Source organism: Chiloscyllium plagiosum, unplaced genomic scaffold (assembly GCF_037043375.1).
Source record: "Chiloscyllium plagiosum isolate Xiang-an unplaced genomic scaffold, Cpla_swu_hap1 HiC_scaffold_20, whole genome shotgun sequence".
Taxonomy (NCBI): domain Eukaryota; kingdom Metazoa; phylum Chordata; class Chondrichthyes; order Orectolobiformes; family Hemiscylliidae; genus Chiloscyllium; species Chiloscyllium plagiosum.
This window is the reverse complement of record NW_028270158.1, coordinates 16242542-16262672: the sequence shown is the minus strand read 5'-3', so window position 1 is coordinate 16262672 and position 20131 is coordinate 16242542. Positions and strand designations below refer to the sequence as shown.

General features: G+C 43.8%; 2 protein-coding genes across 3 annotated transcripts in view; one reads left to right on the top strand and one right to left on the bottom strand.

Moving 5' to 3' along the window:
- The window catches only part of LOC122560826 (uncharacterized), a 422053-nt gene that overhangs the window by 98862 nt on the left and 303060 nt on the right, over positions 1–20131 (bottom strand). The gene's annotated exons all lie outside the window — the stretch shown is intronic.
- LOC148146575 (uncharacterized) lies at positions 4909–9711 on the top strand. Its single transcript, XM_087998047.1, has 2 exons — positions 4909–6778; positions 7847–9711. The coding sequence occupies exons 1-2, from the start codon at positions 4945–4947 to the stop codon at positions 9607–9609; spliced, it is 3597 nt and encodes a 1198-aa protein (XP_087854173.1). The 5' UTR covers positions 4909–4944; the 3' UTR covers positions 9610–9711.

The window sequence follows — 20131 nt, the reverse complement described above, 5'->3', positions numbered from 1 at the left end:
GGGGGGGGGGGGGGGGGAAGCATTTCCTCATGGGAAGAGTCAACTTGGAGTAACTGCAAGCCCATGGCTATATAAGAACTGTAATGTTGAACAGCTAACTGTATTTCCTTATTTTTGTATTTTGTACCTAAGATGGCACCTGGAATGGCAACATTGTACATTTTTCACCGTGCTCCTGTACTTCTCAGTATATGGGACAATAAAATCCAATTGTAATTCTAAAATATAAAATCCTTTCACGAAAAGACTTCTCTGTGATTCAACAATTAAAAACAGTGGAACAATAACGCTCCATCCAGATGCAGAACAATTTAAGCCATCTGATTCAAAATCTGCTATTGAATGTTGCCTTCTGTCAATTGAACCTTCATTCATCATTTCCAGATACTACATGTGGCTTTCAAATCCCAGTATGTGGTCTGTCTGTGTTAAATAAAGGAAGAAAGACCTTTCAGACTGTGCAACATGACGTAAAGCTGTTGAAGAGTGAATTAACTCTGCAGAGGCCGATATCCCGTTACCTAGTCACTCTTTATTTACACATGGAGAGTTCTTGACTCTGATCCAGCTCCCTCAGAGCCAGCTCTCAGAGTGAACAGAACTCCTGACGCTCCTACTTATATCTGACCAGATTAACAGCCCCAATGAGGGAACTCATATTCCACGAGGTCTACCTGAATGATCTTTTTACAATCACTACCAAGGGTTTTAAGGTTGTTATACACTGTAAAAGCAAATCTAAGCTTGTTAACGGTGAGTTTCAATTAGGCTCCGAGCCACTTATTTATATTTTTATAATTTGCACTGGAATCGAACGCCACTTTCCAGGTGGGTTACTGAGGGAAATCATGGATAATCACATGATTCAAAGTGATACGACTCGAGAGTGTGGTGCTGAAAAAGCACAGCAGGACACATTCGAGGAGCAGGAGAATCAATGTTTCCGGCAAAAGCCCTTCATCAGGAATAGAGTCATAGAGATGGACAGCACAGAAACAGACCCTTCGGTCCAACCCGTCCATGCCGACCAGATATCCCAACCCAATCTAGTCCCACCTGCTAGCACCCGGCCCATATCCCTCCAAACCCTTCCTATTCATATCCCCATCCAAATGCCTCTTAAATGTTGCAATTGTACCAGCCTCCACCACTTCCTCTGGCAGCTCATTCTATACACATACCATCCTCTGTGAGAAAAGGTTGACCCGTAGGTCTCTTTAATATCTATGCCCTATAGTTCTGGACTCCCTCACCCCAGGGAAAAGACTTTGTCTATTTATCCTATCCATGCCCCTCATGACTTTCTAAACCTCTGTAAGTGTAAGGTCACTCCTCAGCCTCCGACACTTCTGGGAAAACAGCCCCAGCCTATTCAACCTCTCCAACCCTGGCAATATCCTTGTAAATCTTTTCTGAACCCTTTCAAGTTTCACAAAATCTTTCCAGTAGGAAGGAGACCAGAATTGCACACAATATTCCAACAGTGGCCAAACCACTGTCCTGTACAGCATGACCTGAGCCATAAATCTTCTCAAAACTCGCTAAGTCCTGTACAGCTGCAACATGACATGACAGACTACCAGGTGACTAAAACTGATACCAGGACAAAAGAAACTGTGAGTGAGCACCAAACTGATATAAAATGACAGTAAATGTTCTGGAAAGTAACTGACATATCACACATCTGAAAGGGTTACTTCCAGTTGGGGAAACCAAATGGAGAAGCAGTGTAGGATGAATCATTATCTATCTCCAGTGTAGGCCCCATGGCTATTGAACTGTAATATTGAACTTCTTACTTTTACCAGACCACAATTAATGATGCGACATCACAACTACTGTCTCGACAGAGTAAATACTGCTGGTGTCATTTAACATTCAGCAACTTCAAAAGGAATCTGACTTGCTTTTGCCAAGTGTTTAACGGCATGGTCAGTAGAGGCCAGACGTTGCAGAGATAGCAAATTCAAGGATCTTATTAGTAACCAGCAGAATAGGAGAACTGATTCGGAAGAACTACTTTCGCACAAGGGAATAACAACGGCAATTAACCTCCTGCTGGTATATGCTAGAATCGGGCCACGTAGCCCCTGCTCTGCCATATTCATTCTGAAAAGTTTTACCTTCACCTCGTTTCAATTTCCAAAGCAAAAGCTGCGAGCAAGGTGTAAGAAACTTTGCTGCTATTTTCTCACAGCTTGTTCCATTGGAAGCTTCACCCTTAAAACCATAAAGACCTGCAGCAGGCCATTCAGCCCATCTGCTGCAACACAGATGAGATGACGGCCAATGTGATAACGCTCAGCCCCTCTCGTTTGCCATTTCCTCATAACTCTGTCGATCCCAGCGCCAACTCTACTTCACCGCCCAGCATCAACCGCCCTCTATGGTAAATAAGTCCAAAAGACTCACTACCCTCACAGACAAACTCAGTTGTACCTTAAGGGTGTGAGCCCTTATTCTGAGATTACACCTGCTGAGCATAGACTCTCCCACCAGGGGAAATCACCTTTCTGCATGGGCCTGTCAAAGACCCTAAGAATCTTATGTTTCAAAAATGTTGCCTCTCATTTTTCTAAATTCCAATGAGTACTGGTTCAACTCACTCAACCTCTCCTCATAAGATTATCCTCCATTCTTTCGGATCAAACAAATGAATCTTCTCTGCATTGCCTCCAATGTCAGTATATTTTTCCTTGGATAAGGAGACCAAAACTGTTTCCACTATCCCAGCTGTGCCCTCACTAATGCCCTGGTACAGTTTGAGCAAGACTCCCCTATTTTTATAGCCCCTTCCCTTTGAAATAAAGGCCAATGTCCCACTTGCTTTCCCTATTGCTCACTGAATTTGGATGTTAGCATTTTCTTTGTGATTCATGCACGAGGTCTTCCATTTTCTGCAGCTTTCTCAATTGAAATAATATTCTGCTCCTCTATGTGAAAGCGCATAATATCACACTTCCCCAAAATTATGTTCCATATGCTAGCTTTTTGCCCATTCACATGTTTCTGTCCACCGACAGACTCTTTGTGTTCGTCCCACCACTTGCCTTCTCGTCTATTTTTCTGTCATCCCAATAGTACATTCATTTTTCTTATACAAGTCGTTAATTTATCGTAAATAACAATGGCCCATCACTGATGCATGTGGCATTCACACTAGTTACAGGATGCCATGCTGAAAATGACCCCCTCATCCCAACTCTTTCTTATGTTAGTTAGCCAATCCTCTATCCATGCTAATCCCCAACAGCACGGCCTCTTATCCTATTGGGAAGTCGTCGTCACCACTTCCCCAGAGCCCGATTCCATTCTCCACAATTCAGTGGATCTGGCAGGTTTCTAGGAGGAAAGCCAGCCAGATACTCCAGGGCTTTTTGAACGTTGAGGTAACTAAAGTCAGACGACAAAGGGACCAGAGGTTCTGCTTGCAGCTCGCCTAGAAGGCTCTAAACATTGATTATTGCAGCTGGAGTCACTAACTGGCAAACGAAGGAAGCAACAGCTCCTCTTGCTCGCTGGCCTGTGCTACCATGGCAATCAGTGACTTCAGCACAGCATCACGTGACAGCTTCACGTCTACTGCTTGTGACGGAGCCTGTCTCCCAAGGATTGACCACTTTAGTGACCGACAAAACTGCTTCCTGCACAGATTCCTCCACACAGAGGGGCAATTTCCCTGTGTCCATCATCTCTTGGCAATTGAAGACTACGAACTGACTAACTATTGGTCAGGGAGATCAGAAGTTTCATTCTTGGCCTACACTCACCTCTGACATTGTCTTGAGATATTCAGGGGCTTTAGCAAGCCCTGGGCTACAGTGAGGGAAGATCAGCCCAGATTCCTTCCACAGTCTAGTGACTGCTGATTAAGTTTTTTGACTTTGGATGAACCTCAGGTACAATAACCTTCACACAATAAAAACTATCCCCCCTTCCCTTTCCCCCACCAGCAACTTCTCCCTAGGAAAACCATCCCAACCCCATTCCATAACACACCATCCCATCAAAACCATGTCACCCCACACAACACATCCCTTTCCATTGACTGTGTGTGCAGTATCATTAGCAAGGATTGCATACTAACATTACTCACATCCAAAGTACCATGAGAATTGGGAGACATTTTGGGTAAAACCAATTAAAAGGTGGGAAATTGGAATAAATTCTTATTTCATAGTTTAAACCTTTATTGCAGCCACATTAACCATTAGAAGGTATCTTCAGCTACAATGGCATGTATTTAGAAAAGTGTTGGAAAGATGTGTCCACAGCTAGGGTGGGACTGGAAGGGAGAAAAGGGAAATGGGGTGTCCTTAACACTGACTGTACATCGAACAGGGAAGGAATATGCTAAACAGAATGGCTGGCTGATTTCCATATCGGGGGTCAGCAAGGAAACTCACAGAACAAGAATATCCTACTGTGGTGAAAGGGTTAAAATTATGTCCCAATACATGTGTGAATCTTATTATGAATATGTTACCGGAATGGAAGGTGTTGCTTAGTCTTGCCCTGTTGTTCGCATGAATATGTTACCGGAATGGAATGTGTTGCTTAGTCTTGCCCTGTTGTTCACATGAATGTTTAGATCTCGAAAGAGTATATAAGCTGGGAAAGTCCCCAGTTCGGTAGAGTCTGCTCCGGGTTACGTTTAACCGCCGAGCGTGGGTTGTTGGCAACCGCTCTACGAGAACTGACGGCTCCCAGTTCCGGTAACATGTAGAGTGAGTATAAACCAGACCCGTTGTAAGTACGAGACCTGGTTGAGGCGACACTGCGGGGAATAAAATACTTATATTCTAGCAAACTTGTCTCTCAGTTCTTTTCTCCTGGTCTGTGTCAGACTACTCTCCTGCGAACCCGATCCTTGAGAATTTATAAAACATTTTGGCGTAGTCAGCAGGATCAATCGCAATTGGGGAGAGATTTTGATACAGAACAATGTTTGGGAAAAGGACTAAGAAACCAGAAGAACAAACTGTGGAGGTCCCAACCGTCCCGGGATGGCAGGGACCGTGGCATGACGTGGCAGTTTGTTTGAGGAATGGTGGGGGGCGACCGGAAAACTGGGAAGCCGAGGGCGTAGGAACCCCAGTGTCGCTGCTGTCTACCCTTGAGAGGATCCCAGTCCTGCCGAAGAACCCCTTGCCTGGGGTACAGCGGAGGATGTGGGCAAATGGTGGGGGGCGACCGGAAAACTGGGAAGCCGAGGGCGTAGGAACCCCAGTGTCGCTGCTGTCCACCCTTGAGAAGATCTCAGTCCTGCCGAAGAACCCCTTGCCTGGGGTACAGCGGAGGATGTGGGCATGTGCGGCGGCTTGTAGACAACAGTCAGACAAGCGCCAAAAAGCTGAAGCAGAATTAGCCCTCCTGAAACATGAGCAGGGACTCAGTTCGGGAGATGCCTCTATGTTGAGGCAGGAAATTATGAAGTTAAAGGCTGAATTGACAGCATTAACTGAACTAGCAGGACGAACTATTATGTATCTGTCTGCTAAGAAACGGAAAGAGAAAAGGAAGGTCCCTCGAACCCCGGACTCAGTACAAGTACGGGCGTTTGTTGCACAATTAAATAATGGGGATCGATGGGATATCGACCATTGGGACGGAAATATTTGGGGAGATTCAGATGATCAGTATGAAGATGACCCACCCGTACTCCAGGCTAAACCAGTAGTTAGGAGAAAACAAGTCCAGAGACGCCTCCCGGTGCAGCGGGAAGTAATGTTAGATGGGGAAGGGAATCCCATACGGAATGAACAGGGGGAGGCAATTATGCATGAATTACCGCGGGCTCAGCCTCCTGCGGAATTGGGATTTTGGTCCCGGAAATTGCCCCCGGCAGGGGAACGATACACCCCCTTTGAGAAACAATTATTATCATGTTACTGGAGCTTGGTGGAAACTGAAGCTCTAACTATTGGACATGAAGTGATCATGAGAACAGCTATTCCTATCCTCCCGTGGGTACTCAGTGACCCCACTACCCACAGGATAGGAACCGCCCAAGAGAGCAGCATTATCAAATGGAAATGGTACGTGTCAGAAAGAGTGCGGACTGGACAAAAGGGAGTGTCAGTCCTGCATGAGCAAGTGGCGGAGGCCCCTGAGGAAGGGGAAAAGCGGTTTGAGGTGATTGAGTATAAAGAATCACCCGTCAAGATGGGCAAACGGTATGATGAACTGACCCTGGATGAACAAACCACGGCTTGGTTTGTAGATGGGTCAGCCCAATGGAAGGCAGGACAACGTAGATGGAAAGCTGCCGCTTTTAATCCGAAACAAGGTATAACCCTAGAAGAACTAGGCGAGGGGAAAAGTAGTCAGTGGGCAGAATTAAAAGCAGTACATATGGTGGTCATGCAAGCGGGGGTCATGGGAGTTTATTTGTTTTCTGACTCCTGGTCAGTGGTTAATGGCATGACCCAATGGATGCCAACTTGGCAGGCCAATCAGTGGATGATTCAGAATAGGGAGGTATGGGGTAAACAATTATGGGAAGATATATGGGAGAAGGCTCGACATCTAGATATATATATTACCCATGTAGACGCTCATACATCCCGAAATGATGCGGAAGCTTTACATAACCGATATGTAGACGGCATTGTCCGAGCCATGAGTGTACAAAGGGGCACCTCAGTGGACTTGGCTAGATGGGCATACCTTAAGGCCGGACACTGGGGAGTGCAAGGAACCTTGCAGTGGGCTCGAGATCGGGGAATAGATCTTATGGTAGATGATGTCAAGACTGCAGTAAATCAATGCGAGCAGTGTCAGCATCAACGGCAGGGAGTGCCCCAACATATGATGGGACATATACACCGAGGAGAGGGACCGGGACAGAGATGGCAAATGGACTTTGTGGGTCCATTACCTTCCTCACAAGGATGTAACCATATATGTACAGCTGTGGACACTATGTCTGGGGTTTTGGTAGCCCATCCCTGTCGACATAACAACCAACAGGCTACCTTACGGTGTTTAGATTTGATTGAACAATTTTATGGATTGCCCATACAGGTCCAGAGTGACAATGGCTCCCATTTCACAGGAGGGATGGTGAAGCAGTGGTGTCATGATAACCATGTGGAGTGGATTTATCACGTGCCCTACCATCCGCAAGCTGCGGGACTTATTGAACGAATGAACGGGCTTCTAAAATCCTCCCTGCGAAAGGCAGGAGGATGTAATAATTTAACAGGTTAGAAGAAACAATTGATTCGGGTAGTAAAGCAAATTAATAACCGCCCATTGGGAAACGGGGTGACGCCCTTGAATCGGATGATACGGGTGTGTGATACCCCAAAGGCACAGCCTATTAAAATGTGGAAATTTGCTAAGGAAGCTAATATTCCCGTAAGGGCCACACCGGCTTCGGCTGGACTGGACTTACGAGCGTTAACTACACAGACTTTGGTCCAACAAAAACCTACGGTGATTAAGACCGGATTAGGATTGATTTGTCCCCCTGGAACCTATGGGCATATCCTCCCGCGATCGGGATTGTCACTAAAGGGGATTGATGTAATGGCAGGAGTAATTGACGCGGACTACCAAGGAGAATTGGGAGTAGTCCTGGTCAACATCATATCTGAACCTTATGTGATACAGAAGGGAGACAGAATAGCACAATTAGTTATTAAACCATGTAACCTTACAACGGTGGAAGAGACGGGAGCTCCCGTTAAGGTTACTGAGCGTGGGACGGGGGGATTTGGGTCTACTGACACTAAGGGTGCCAAGGTATGGGTACGCCAGACAACTGGTCCCCCCAAACCGGCAGAGATCATAGCCCAAGGAAAAGACAGTCTGGTCACCATTATGTATCCTGGGGAATCAGTTTGGAGGAGTGTGCCAGCTCAGTCGTTGGTACCCTTATCGAAACAAAATGTAGGTTGGAAAATTAGTAGTGAGGAACGACAGCAAGATGATTTTAAGTGCGCGGCAAATCAATGGTGTACAATTTTAGATCTCACGAGTGATTGTCAAATGTATACTTGTGTACGATGTTATAAGGGGAGAAATGTAACTTTGATAACCCCTAACTGTACATTAATGTTGAATGCAACGGTGAATATGTGTCATTGGAATATAACCGCTCGTGAATGTGAAAGCTCAAACGGGACACGATGGAACATCACGACTGGAGATGAGGACATCTGGATCAGCAATGGAACAGTTATTCAAAACCGGACTCGAATGTTATGGCTGATCTTGGTGCACCCTAACGTCTCTGACGCGCACCGCACACAGTTGGCTCCCATTATGTCAACTTGTCAGCAGATGGCCCAGGCAGTACTGCACACTGATGTTCACTGGCAGGTGCGGCTGCCGGCTATCCCAGAATGCCAACATAAGAGGAGGCGGCGTGCATGGTATGACACTCTACTGGGAGGTGCAGGAACTGTCATGGGTATCTCAAATGCTATTGACTCTGAGGTAACCCGTACTAAATTATCTAACACGGGACAAGCCACCTCACAAGGACTACACACTATTGGAAGATGGATGCCATCCGTAATGATGACTCAAGGAGAAACAGCTAAAATATTGATACAATCCCTGCAATGGGAACTAGATGTCTGGGGTGCCACCCAGGAACTGTTTGAGAACATTACAGCTCAGTTAAATTGGACTGCCTGTCATATTAACATGTTGCATGCACAGATGCAGAAAGAACGATTCTTGCGCACGGTAACATCCCCTAATGTACAAGCGTGGAGGGGAATATGGAATGTATCCGAGAAATTGTGGATGATGACACATCCAGAGAAAACATGGTGTAATACAACTATGTGTAGAGGGCATTTTGTTACCATGAATGTAACTCGAACTGTTACGGTCTGTCGATATTATGTATTACCAGTGATTACATCTTCTGGATATTATTTTCTGAAGACAAGGGGGCAGTGGTTTAGCCCAGATACCAATATTACCTATGATCTGTCCGCTTGTGAACAGACTGATCAGGGAAAAACTTGCCTACTGATGGACAGATATCGGGACCCTTGCTTGACTAAGGGAACGGCCCTGTGCGAATGGACTGTTGAAACTCCAAGGGACATGATGTGGCAGATTGGGCCACACACGCTCTGTGTGGCTACCAATAACCCACATCCTACGCTTCCCACAGTACCGTTCTCGGGATGCCTCTCAAATGTCTATCAGTGGCAATGGCAGAATCAGACCTATCTGTTAACCAATTATAGCAGTGCTCACCACTTTACCAAGGTGCAGTGGAAAGTGCTGATGAATCCTTGGAACATTTCCCTGGATCGGTTTAAGCAAGCATTGGACCGATCCGGGGAGCTTAAGCAGATATTACGAAAGCATCAAACCAATGTCACCAAGGTTACAGTGTCTACCTTTATACATGGACAGGAGGTAGTACACGCTGCCCATGTAGTGGAAGTAGAGTCAGCTCATCATTGGTGGGATATGTTGAGTGGTATGTCCTCCACTGCGGGGAAGTTCCTATTCCCACCCTTATCGATCCTGGTAGGAGTCCTGGTGATCTTAACATGCTGTAATATCCTGACTTGCTTGTATATTTGGCGTGTACGTAGACGCTTGTTGGAAAAAATATATATGGGCATGATGTAACACATGTATTGGGCCAATCAGTGGAATGTGGTGAAAGGGTTAAAATTATGTCCCAATACATGTGTGAATCTTATTATGAATATGTTACCGGAATGGAAGGTGTTGCTTCGTCTTGCCCTGTTGTTCGCATGAATATGTTACCGGAATGGAAGGTGTTGCTTAGTCTTGCCCTGTTGTTCACATGAATGTTTAGATCTCGAAAGAGTATATAAGCTGGGAAAGTCCCCAGTTCGGTAGAGTCTGCTCCGGGTTACGTTTAACCGCCGAGCGTGGGTTGTTGGCAACCGCTCTACAAGAACTGACGGCTCCCAGTTCCGGTAACATGTAGAGTGAGTATAAACCAGACCCGTTGTAAGTACGAGACCTGGTTGAGGCGACACTGCGGGGAATAAAATACTTATATTCTAGCAAACTCGTCTCTCAGTTCTTTTCTCCTGGTCTGTGTCAGACTACTCTCCTGCGAACCCGATCCTTGAGAATTTATAAAACACCTACCCAAACTATATGAGACCTCCAAAAGAAAACTTTAACAACTCGATGAATGTGCTGCTTTTGGCTGCCTGTGCTCTAAGCTTTGGAATTCCTAACCTCAACCTCTCTGCCCTCCCCTCAGTCACTCCAGAAAACCGACCGTTTGTCTATGCTTTCGATCATCCATTCTATTCATTTGCAGTCACATTTTATCTGATCACAATCATTTTAAGCAACTTGGGACGTTTTATTACGTGACAGGTGTTAAGTACATGATAGTTGTTGCTTACGTCACATCAAATGTTCTTATTGTCTGGATATTGTAAATTCCAAATCACAATCCAAAGTGTTTGAAGGAATCTGTCTTTTTTTGGTTAGCCATGATGTGGTGCCGGTGTTGCACTGGGGTGGACAAAGTCACAAGACATCAGGCTGTCGTCTGGTTATAATCATCTGATGAAGGAACAGCGCTCCGAAAGCTTGTGATTTCAGATAAACCTGTTGGACTATAACCTGGTGTTGTGTGACGACAGTTTTTGTCTTGTTTAGTGATTCTGTATAGAGATGGAGCTGCTGTGTGTGTTGGTATGTGTGTGTGTGTTGATGTGTGTGCACGTGTTGGTGTGTGTATGCGTATGTTGTGTGTATGTTGGGTGTATGTGTATAGGTATGTGCATGTGTGTCAATGTATGTGTGTGTAGGTTGTGTGTGCGTTGGTGTGTGTGTGTGTGTATGTTGGGTATGTGTGTGCACGTTGCTTTGTGTGTGTTGGGGGTGTGTGTATGTTGGGTGTGTGTGTGTGTGTGTGTGTGTCTCATGACTGCAAGTCTGAGAAGCTCTATGTATTAACACTTAGAGCAACAGAAATGCATCCAGAGTGCACCTTGTACACTGAAGAAAGGGCCATTGAGACTGCCAATCCTGCTCACACATGTCAGAGCAAAGCTCAGATCAAACTTGACTGGTTTCAGTTTAATCAGCTAACCAAGATTAGCAGCTAACAGTTCCTGCTGTAACCCCATGTCAACCAATCAACATTGTCTTCTGATGCTAGATAAATTGTTGTTCCCTTTCCAAGTTTGACGAGCGCCAAGCTGAGAAGTGTCCACTTTGTTTAGCAATGTTGAAGTTCTGTACTGCTAAACAATCGTACGTCAAAGCCAACAGCACAGCTTTTTTTTCTTCCAATTCTTCTATATATAGTTGTTTATTAGAGCACTTAAAGCAAACTGTACTGCAGACGATTTACAATGCAGATCGTCACTGTTGCTGTGAGAATCATTGACAGTGTAAGCCTACCACCCACAATCTCCCAAATGAGAACTTATTACAAGATATGAATATTTGGAATTTCCAACAGAGCAGCCAGGACCACCATGCTGCACATGGGCAGGGTGACAATGCTGCAGCTGCAAGCCTGAAATTCTGTGGAACATCATAATGACAGTCTTTATAAAACGTGCTGAGTGTACATTAAGACTCTCCACCCTGCAAATTCAAGAGATATAAACTTTTGTTGTAATGTATTAACTTGATTCTGTGCCTCAAGCTGTCTGTCCTTGAAACCACATCAATGACAGGGCCATTAGTATTAAGTCTGTAGTAAACGCCCTTTTGAAGGCCTTAAAATATTAACAACCAAACAAGCCATCAGTGAGCGAGACACCACCTTACTGGCCGTCTTAGAAAAGAATACGCCAATTGTTTCTTCGTTTTGGCACCCTCCCCCCACTATCCCGTGCCTCAAGTCTTTGCATTCTCCTCTGTGACCACAATGCAACACAGATATCCAAAGACAGGGGATTCAGGGAGAATGCCGGGAAACATTTAATTGTTAAAGTCCGAAGGTCGTCAGAGCAGAAGCAGGTCCTTCAGCACTTTGATCCATATCCTGGCGCACCACTAAAACTGCCAATTTCAGTTTTCAGATTTTTAACAGATTGCCAATTTAACCAGTTATTTTGTGAAAGAGAGTTTCACATTATTAGAAGCCTTCCTAATACTACTCCTAACAGCCTACTTCTAATTATAAAATTATGCCTCCCTGATCCAGGTTCTTCCAAAGGGAAAGCAGAATGCATACAGGGAAACAATCAACCTCTTCACTCAATTTAAACACACCAGTTATATCCTCCTCCCACTCCTCCTGAAGAAGTGCTGAACATTGAAATGGACACATATTGAAAAAGGGAGCATTGACCATGCCTGATGTATCAACAATTTGTTGTTAATCCTGGATGAAAACCATCAGGATTCCTTCATTTAATCTCATTAGTTTCTCCTTTATTTCTGAAAATTTACTGAATCCAGTTAATCATTCCTCATGATTTATTTTTATCCCTGAATTATTTGAATCTCTGGTACATTATCCTCATCTTTTATTGGTAAGACCAATACAGAATAGCTATTTAGTAAGTCTGCCTTTTCCCAATTTTCAATTATATTATCACCTGTTCCTATCATTAAGGGGTCCTCTGTCCCTTAATATAGAGTCTACTGGTAAAAGAAAATAATTTCTGCACATTATAGGGAGTCATAGAGATGTACAGCATGGAAACATACCCTTTGGTTCAACTCGTCCATGCCGACCAGATTTCCTAATTAAATCTAGTCCCATTTGCTAGTCCTATTTGGCCCACATCCCTCTAAACCCTTCCTATTTATATGCCCATCCAGATGCCTTTTAAATGTTGCAATTGAACCAACCTTCACCACTTCCTCTGGCAGCTCATTCCATACACACTCCACACGAGTGGTGCATAATAATTCTGTGATACAAATCAATATCTGGTTAAAACATTTGATGCAATTGCAATTCTCAACAAACACGCATGTCACCTTTACCAGATGCCCTGGGGCTAGAATGGAAATAAGTAGGAAGCACTGTACGTATTAACAGCATCTGTCAGCAACAGACTCCATGAGTGCAAACAAAGCTCAACAGATTGAAAATAAATGTTTGACGAAAAAAGTGTCTCCCAGTGTTATTTCTAAAACAAAATCCTTATAGCAAAATAGAGAGCAACGAGGATTTCATTGTTAACAGCTTAATGTCTGATATGCAAAGACCCTAAGCAGTTGGACACTAGCTCCTTGCAGTGTTAGTAAGACAGTCCCTGCGTTGTGAAAGGGTTCCATTCTGGAGACCATGTGCAAGTTGATCTGTACGCAAGTCAGAACACAACATAAAACAGCCATTCGTATGACGGATCTTTAAAATTACATTGCTGTATAAGATCATACGAGAGTTTATAAGTCAGATGTTAGTAAATCAGGACAATTCACAAGAATATCAATTGAATGGGGAAGAACATATTCATAGCATATGAGAAGACGATGCTGACTGGTTGGCAGGTAGACTCTGATTGATTGAAGCATTCTCATGACAAATGCACCTGTTAGATGGTGGCTGACAATTAACTGGCGAGCTTTGTTTACATTTAACAGAGGCAGATTAACTCTGATTGGTCATAGTATTGTCTTGAGGAATGAACCAGGGTTTGGCTGTCACCTATTTTGATGAGTACAAGACATGATTACATGTCTTTTGTCAGCAATACTCAAGTTGGATGCATCAGAAATCCATTTTGATTTGATTTGATTTATGATTGTGACATGGACCGAGATACAGTGAAAAGTATTGTTTTGCATGCTATCCAGACAAATCTTACCTTACATAAGTACACCAAGGCATTAGGACTGAATGCAGAATATAGTGTTACATATACAGAGAAGGTGCAGAGAAAGATCAACTCTAATATATGAGAAATCTGTTCATAAGCCTAGTAACAGTGGGGAAGATCCTGTTCTTGAATCTGTTGGTACATGTTTTCAAACGTTTGCACCTTCTGCCCAATGGAAGAGGGTGGAAGAGAGTGCAACTGGGGTGAGAGGGGTTTTTGATAATGGCTGCTTTCCTGAGGCAGTGGAATGTGTAGATGGAGTCAATGGAAGGAAGGTTAGTTTTCATGATGGACTGGGTTGTGTTCACAATGCTTTGTAGTTTCTTGTGGATTTGGGCGGAGCACTTGCTGTAGGAGTCCACGGTACATCGATAAAAATTAGTGAGTCTTTGTGGACATGCCAAATATCCCTCGCGATAGAGCTCCTGGTTGCCCTTTTAATGGCCCACCTCTTTTGGACACTGATTAACACGGCTCGGTAACTCCCACCACTGTTCTACTGAGCAACTCACATTATGAACCATAGGAAACCCTACCATTGTGTTCAGAATGACAAAGGACTCACTTTACTCACTGTATACATTGGAGCTTGGTAGCCATGTGAAGACTTGCCACAGGATGTCCCAAAATGTTCTCTAGTCAGTCCACACTTTTGAAGTGTGGTCACTGTTATAACATCAGCAATGTAGCAAGGCACATCACAGGGCTGAGGTTTCCTGATCCTGCAGAGGCAGGACTTGGGGAAAAGTTGGAAAACAGCAAACCGAGTTGCTTTCCACACTATTTCAGAGGGAAGCTAAAAGGCAGTCGTGTTGCTGTAGGACTGGCTAAGGACAGCAGATTTGAGTGAACCAGATGGGATTTTTACCACAATGTAGTACTTTCATGGGGTTGGAATCTGGTTGGTTTGAAGGTGTGGAAGACCATGGATAATTGAGCCTTTCTAAGCTCCGATGCAATTTTAACAGTACCAGGTGGCCCATTGGCCTGTCAAGCCTGGTGACCATGGGCTCAGTTATGTGAGTCATCATTTCCCCATGTCGGTCATCCTAAACAGTCAAGGGCTTCAGCCGTGCAGTGCCACTTGGCTGGAGACAACTACCCCCTCTACATCACAAACTCCTGAGAACTGAAGCTCGTAAAATTCACAAGTTCGTAAGATAGAGGAGCAGAATTAGGCCATTTAGCCCATTGAGTCTGATCCACCATTCAATCATGGCTGATATGCTCCTCACCCCATTTTCCTGCCTTCTCTCCATATTCCTTCAACTCATTATCAATTAAAAATCTGTCTAACTCCTCCTTTAAATTTACTCACTGTCCCAGCATCCGCTGCACTTTGGGGTAGGGAATTCCCCAACATCCAGCACACTTTGGGGTAGGGAATTCCCCAACATCCAGCACAACTTGGGGTAGTGAATTCCCCAACATCCAGCACACTTTGGGGTAGGGAATTCCCCAGATTCATAACCCTTTGGGAGATGTAGTTTCTCCTCAACTCAGTTTTAAATTTGTTGCCCCTAGTCCTAAGTCTATAATCTTTCGTCCTAGGATGCCCCACAAGAGGAAGCGTCTATTTTATCCACATCTTTTATCATCTTAAATACCTCAATTTGACCTCCCATCATTCTTCTAAATTCCAGACAGTATAGGCCTACACTGTTCAACCTCTCTTCACATGACAAACCCTTCATCTCTGGGATCAATCTAGTGAATCTCCTCTGAAGTCACTCCAAAGGCCACTACATCATCCCTCAAATAACGGGGTCCAAGACTGTGCACAATACTCCAGGTGCGGACCCACCAATGGGTATGAAGGGGCCAACACCCCGCCACTGAGACTGGACTAGATTTTCCTGCTTGGGCTGGGAACGGACAAGGACCTTTTCTGTCCTTTAAAAGGAGCAATACGAAAATACCACATCTCTTATAATTGAGCCCATGGTCACCATGACGGTCACTTTTTCTCCCATCTAACTAAATTTAAATTCCCCTGCTGCTGAGGTAGGATTTGATCTTTAGTCCCTGGATCATTAGTGCTTCTCTAGATCATTAGTCCAGTAACATAATTACCACGGTATCCCCTCGCTTCTCATGTCAGTGAATGTACTGAACCATTAAATGCTTTCCAGCATCAAAGACTTTGGACCTAAAACAGTAAAGACAATTGGAGCAGTATTAAACATGGAGAAGGATTTTCAAACTGACAGACAGCACCGCTATTTTAGCCTCATTATTACATAATGTGTATAATTAGTGTATGCGGATTACCAGAGATGGCAAATTTTCCCATTCATACAGAAAGCATTACCTGGAAAAGACATTCTAAAACACTGAGGGTTTGGGGCACTCTGTAGTTTGACAGCATAATCATTGCAATTTCCTAACAAAGTCCATCTGTGGATAGTGTTCTAAGTAGAGTTCGATTTAAACTGAAATTTGCATAGAGGCCGGTATCCCGTTACCACATCACCCTTTATTTACGCGTGTACACGTACATGGGCTCTGATCAGCCAGTTCAGAGCCAGTCCCTGAATCTCCTGTTTATATCTGTCAGCCAGGACTCCCTGACTGGCCCAGCCGAACAACTCCAATCAAGGATCTCATCGTCAATGAGATCCACATGACCCTAGTTCCAATTAAAACTATTTAGTTTTTTAAATAATTTTTAAATCCATTCATGGGATGTGGGCACTGCTGAGACTTACTGCCTTTCCCGTTTACCCAGGGAGCAGTCTTATGCTGTTGTGGGTCTGGAGTTACATGTACCCAGGCCAGATTAGATAATCAGTTATCCTTTCTTGAAAATCACATGTACCCAGGCCAGATAAGACGATTAGTTATCCTTTCCTGAAAATCACATGTATCCAGGCCAGATAAGATGATTAGTTATCCTTTACTGAAAGTCATATGTACCCAGGTCAGATAAGACGACCAGTTTGTCCTTTGGTGAAAGACATTTGTGAACCTTATGAATTTTTAAGCGACATGCGTCATTTTTAAATTCTAGATTTTTTTTTCAACTGAATTCCAATTTCTACCATGGTGGAGTATGAACCCAGGCCTACAGAACACTAGCCTGGGATTCCAGATTACAAGCCCAGCAGCATTCTCCCCACGCCAACACCTCTCCACATTGCAGAATAAATTCAGTGACAGGGTCATGTTTAAAGTAGCAGAACTAAGTGCTGTGTAAAATTTGCAGAATGCCCTCCAGTCCTCTACTTTAAAAGTTGTTTCTTTTCTCTATTCATTCACGGGATGTGGGCATAGTTGGTCAGGCCATTGTCCATTTCTAATTACTGTTGCAAAGTGAAAAGTGAGCTACCTTTTTCAGAATAAGTGAGTCACTTGCTAGACCATTTCTGAGCACAGTTAAGATTCAACAGTATTGCTGTGTATTTGGAGTCACATGTAGACAAACTAGTGAAGGATAGCAGATCTCCCTTCCCCTGGTGGAAATTAGGGATGCAGACAGTTCTTCATATGGCAAAGAAATGCAGCTTTATAAGTACCATTACTAATTAGAATGGGGATTGGTTAGCTCAGTTGGCGAGGTGTTTACAGTGTAGTGTAAAATGTTGCCAACAATGTAGGTTCAATTTCCATACTGGCTGTGATAGATGATGGCAATCTGCCACAATACATCATCAATGCTGGCTGCAGAATAGGAGACCCCATGGTATGTAACTGTGTAAGAGATGCCTATGCGTTCCACTTGGACTTAGGCTAGTTCGGTTGTTCCCTTCATTCACCTGTTGGAAATTGAACTTAAGCCTCTGGACCATTAGTCCACGCCAAGAGATGCTATGTCCATAAGACATAGGAGGAGAAGTAGGCCATTCAGCCCATCAAGTCTGCTCCGCCATTCAATGAGACCATGGCTGATCTGATAATCCTCAACTCCACTTTCCTGCTTTTACCCCCCGTTGATTCCCTCATTGATTAAAGCAATCTATCTCAGTCTTGAATATACTTAATGATACAGCCTCAACAGCCCTCTGTGCTAAACAAAAATTCCACAGAATCATTACCCAGCAAGAGAAGAAATTTCTCCTCATCACTGTCTTTAATGGCTTACCCCTTACTCGGAGATGTTGCCCTCTTGTCCTAGACTCTTCTAGAAGGGGAAACAACTTCTCTGCGTTTAACCTGTCACATCCCAGAAGACTGTCATGTTCTTCAATTCTCATTCTTTTAAACACCAATGAGTACAGGTGCAACCTTTGAGCCTTGGGAATGTTCTCTGGAATGCTTCCAATGCAAATTTATGCCATCATAACTAATTGATGATAATAATTTTCAAAACCATGTCATTCACCTCTATCTTACTGTGAAACGTTTTGGCTCAATCAATTCAGTCTTTTAAGATATGTTTAACTGTACCAAATCGTGCAAATGGATTTGTAGCCTTGAATTCCACAGACTTTTACCAGCCAGGATTATCAGTACTTTCCCACTGACCTTTCTATTTTTTTCTCTGTGGAGCAACCTTAACTGTGATTCAAATTGAATTTATTTGGAAAAGTAGCATTAATATTCGCAAACAGAAAGTAAATGCTGAACTTTACACAAGTTGAAGAGTGGTCATGAGTGATGAAGAGAGTGGGCAGCATTAGCAAAGTTCAGTCTGAATTTTACTTGTATTCTGTGTGTACACACATGCATACTATCAGATGTCATTCACACCATAAATCCTCAGGGAGCTCTAATCAGCCAGTTAGTGGTAGCCTTTGAACTTCAGCAGATTACAACTGAACAAGAGAAAGCACAATCAAAGTCATGGGACTGAGGAATTGGGATTGATTCAAACGAAAGTTCATTAGCAAGGATAGGTGGTTGCATTTACACCCAGCATCAGGATATAAGAAAGCCCAACCTATTTTTAGTACAGGTCCCAGCCAGGACTCTTTCTTGCCCACAGGTTGTGGCCGACATTTAGTACCCATCCCTACTTGCCCACAAGGAAGTTAAGAGTCAACCACATTACTGTGGGTTTGGAGTCTCTGTACAATCTCTAGAGCGTGGAAGCAGCCCATTCTGCCCATCGAGTCCACACCGATCCTCTGAACAGCATTCCACTCCACTCGGCCACCCTGCACATTCCCATGGCTAAACCAACTCCCTAGGCACTACGGCCAATTTAGCATGGCCAATCCACCCTAACCTGCACATCCCTGGGCATTACGGCCAATTTAGCATGACCAATCCACCCTAACCTGCAGGAATCGATAGCCAAAGTACTGCGAGGCACGGGAGGAGAACGAACCTCCAAACCCTCGTTTACGAGACCAATGCCTTCACACTTAGTCACCGCACCCTCCAATCTCACATGTAGACCAGGCCAGGTGAGGATGACAGATTTCCTTCCCTAAAGCTAAAGCAGATGGGCATATAATAAAAATTTAAGCGGTTTCACAATTGCTATTAGGCTAGCACTCTAACCCAGATTTCAGATTTGCTCATCTAACATAATGGGATTTGAATCCATTTCCCCAGAATTTGGACTGGGTTTCTACATTATTAGCCCAGTGCCACTACCTCCCCTTGAAGGCCAATATAAGGTACATTCAAATCATAAGCAAACATGTTGAGTACCAACTAGCATACTCTACCAATGGCGGTTCTAAATGCAGGAGAAATTTCTAGTCAGTCGTGACAGAAAGGAGTCACAATCACTATCCATAGCTCCCAGCTATCACCTGCATGTAAAATGAATGTTGCCAGAGTAACTCAAGACTCTTTGGAGGAAGATTTTGGCTTTGTGGTTGAGGGGTCCAGATTAGTGCCAACATCAGAGTTTACCCCCCACCCCTGTTCTGACAGGGACAGATTTGAGAACTGCCCCCTTGCCCTACACACCTTGAAGGTCACAACATTGTGAGTCAAACCTGCCTTTAGACAGAAGTAGCAAATGTGACATTGTCAGCAAAAGTGACTGAACTTAAATGTGTGCATGATCCTCAGGGCATAACAGGGTAACGCATTAATCTGAAAGGCATTTCCTTGTAACGTCAAACATTCCATCAATTCAACAGGATTTCTTCCCATTAACATTTACAGTAGAAGAAACACCAGATAAAAGAACAGTATGTTACTGAATTGGACAGCAAGTTTGACTGGTGTTGAAAATTAAACAATCCATAATGACTTGATTTAAACTGTCACACATCCATTTTTACAAAACTAAACTTTAAAAATTATCCATGTTAATTTGCATGTAATGGCTCTTTTAAACACTTACATGCAGAAAATACTGCAAAAGTAGCAAAATATCTGATAAAAAAAGTTCTAGAACTTCAAAACAAAAATATGAAGTAAAACCGTTCAGCAAGTTTGCTTCCTTTGTCTGACCGTACTTCTCATTA

Coding starts and splice junctions, on each gene's coding strand:
- LOC148146575 (XM_087998047.1), top strand. CDS start 4,945: ATGTTTGGGAAAAGGACTAAGAAACCAGAAGAACAAACTGTGGAGGTC. Junction 6,779..7,846: donor AGTAAATCAATGCGAGCAGT/GTCAGCATCAAC, acceptor CTGGGGAATCAG/TTTGGAGGAGTGTGCCAGCT.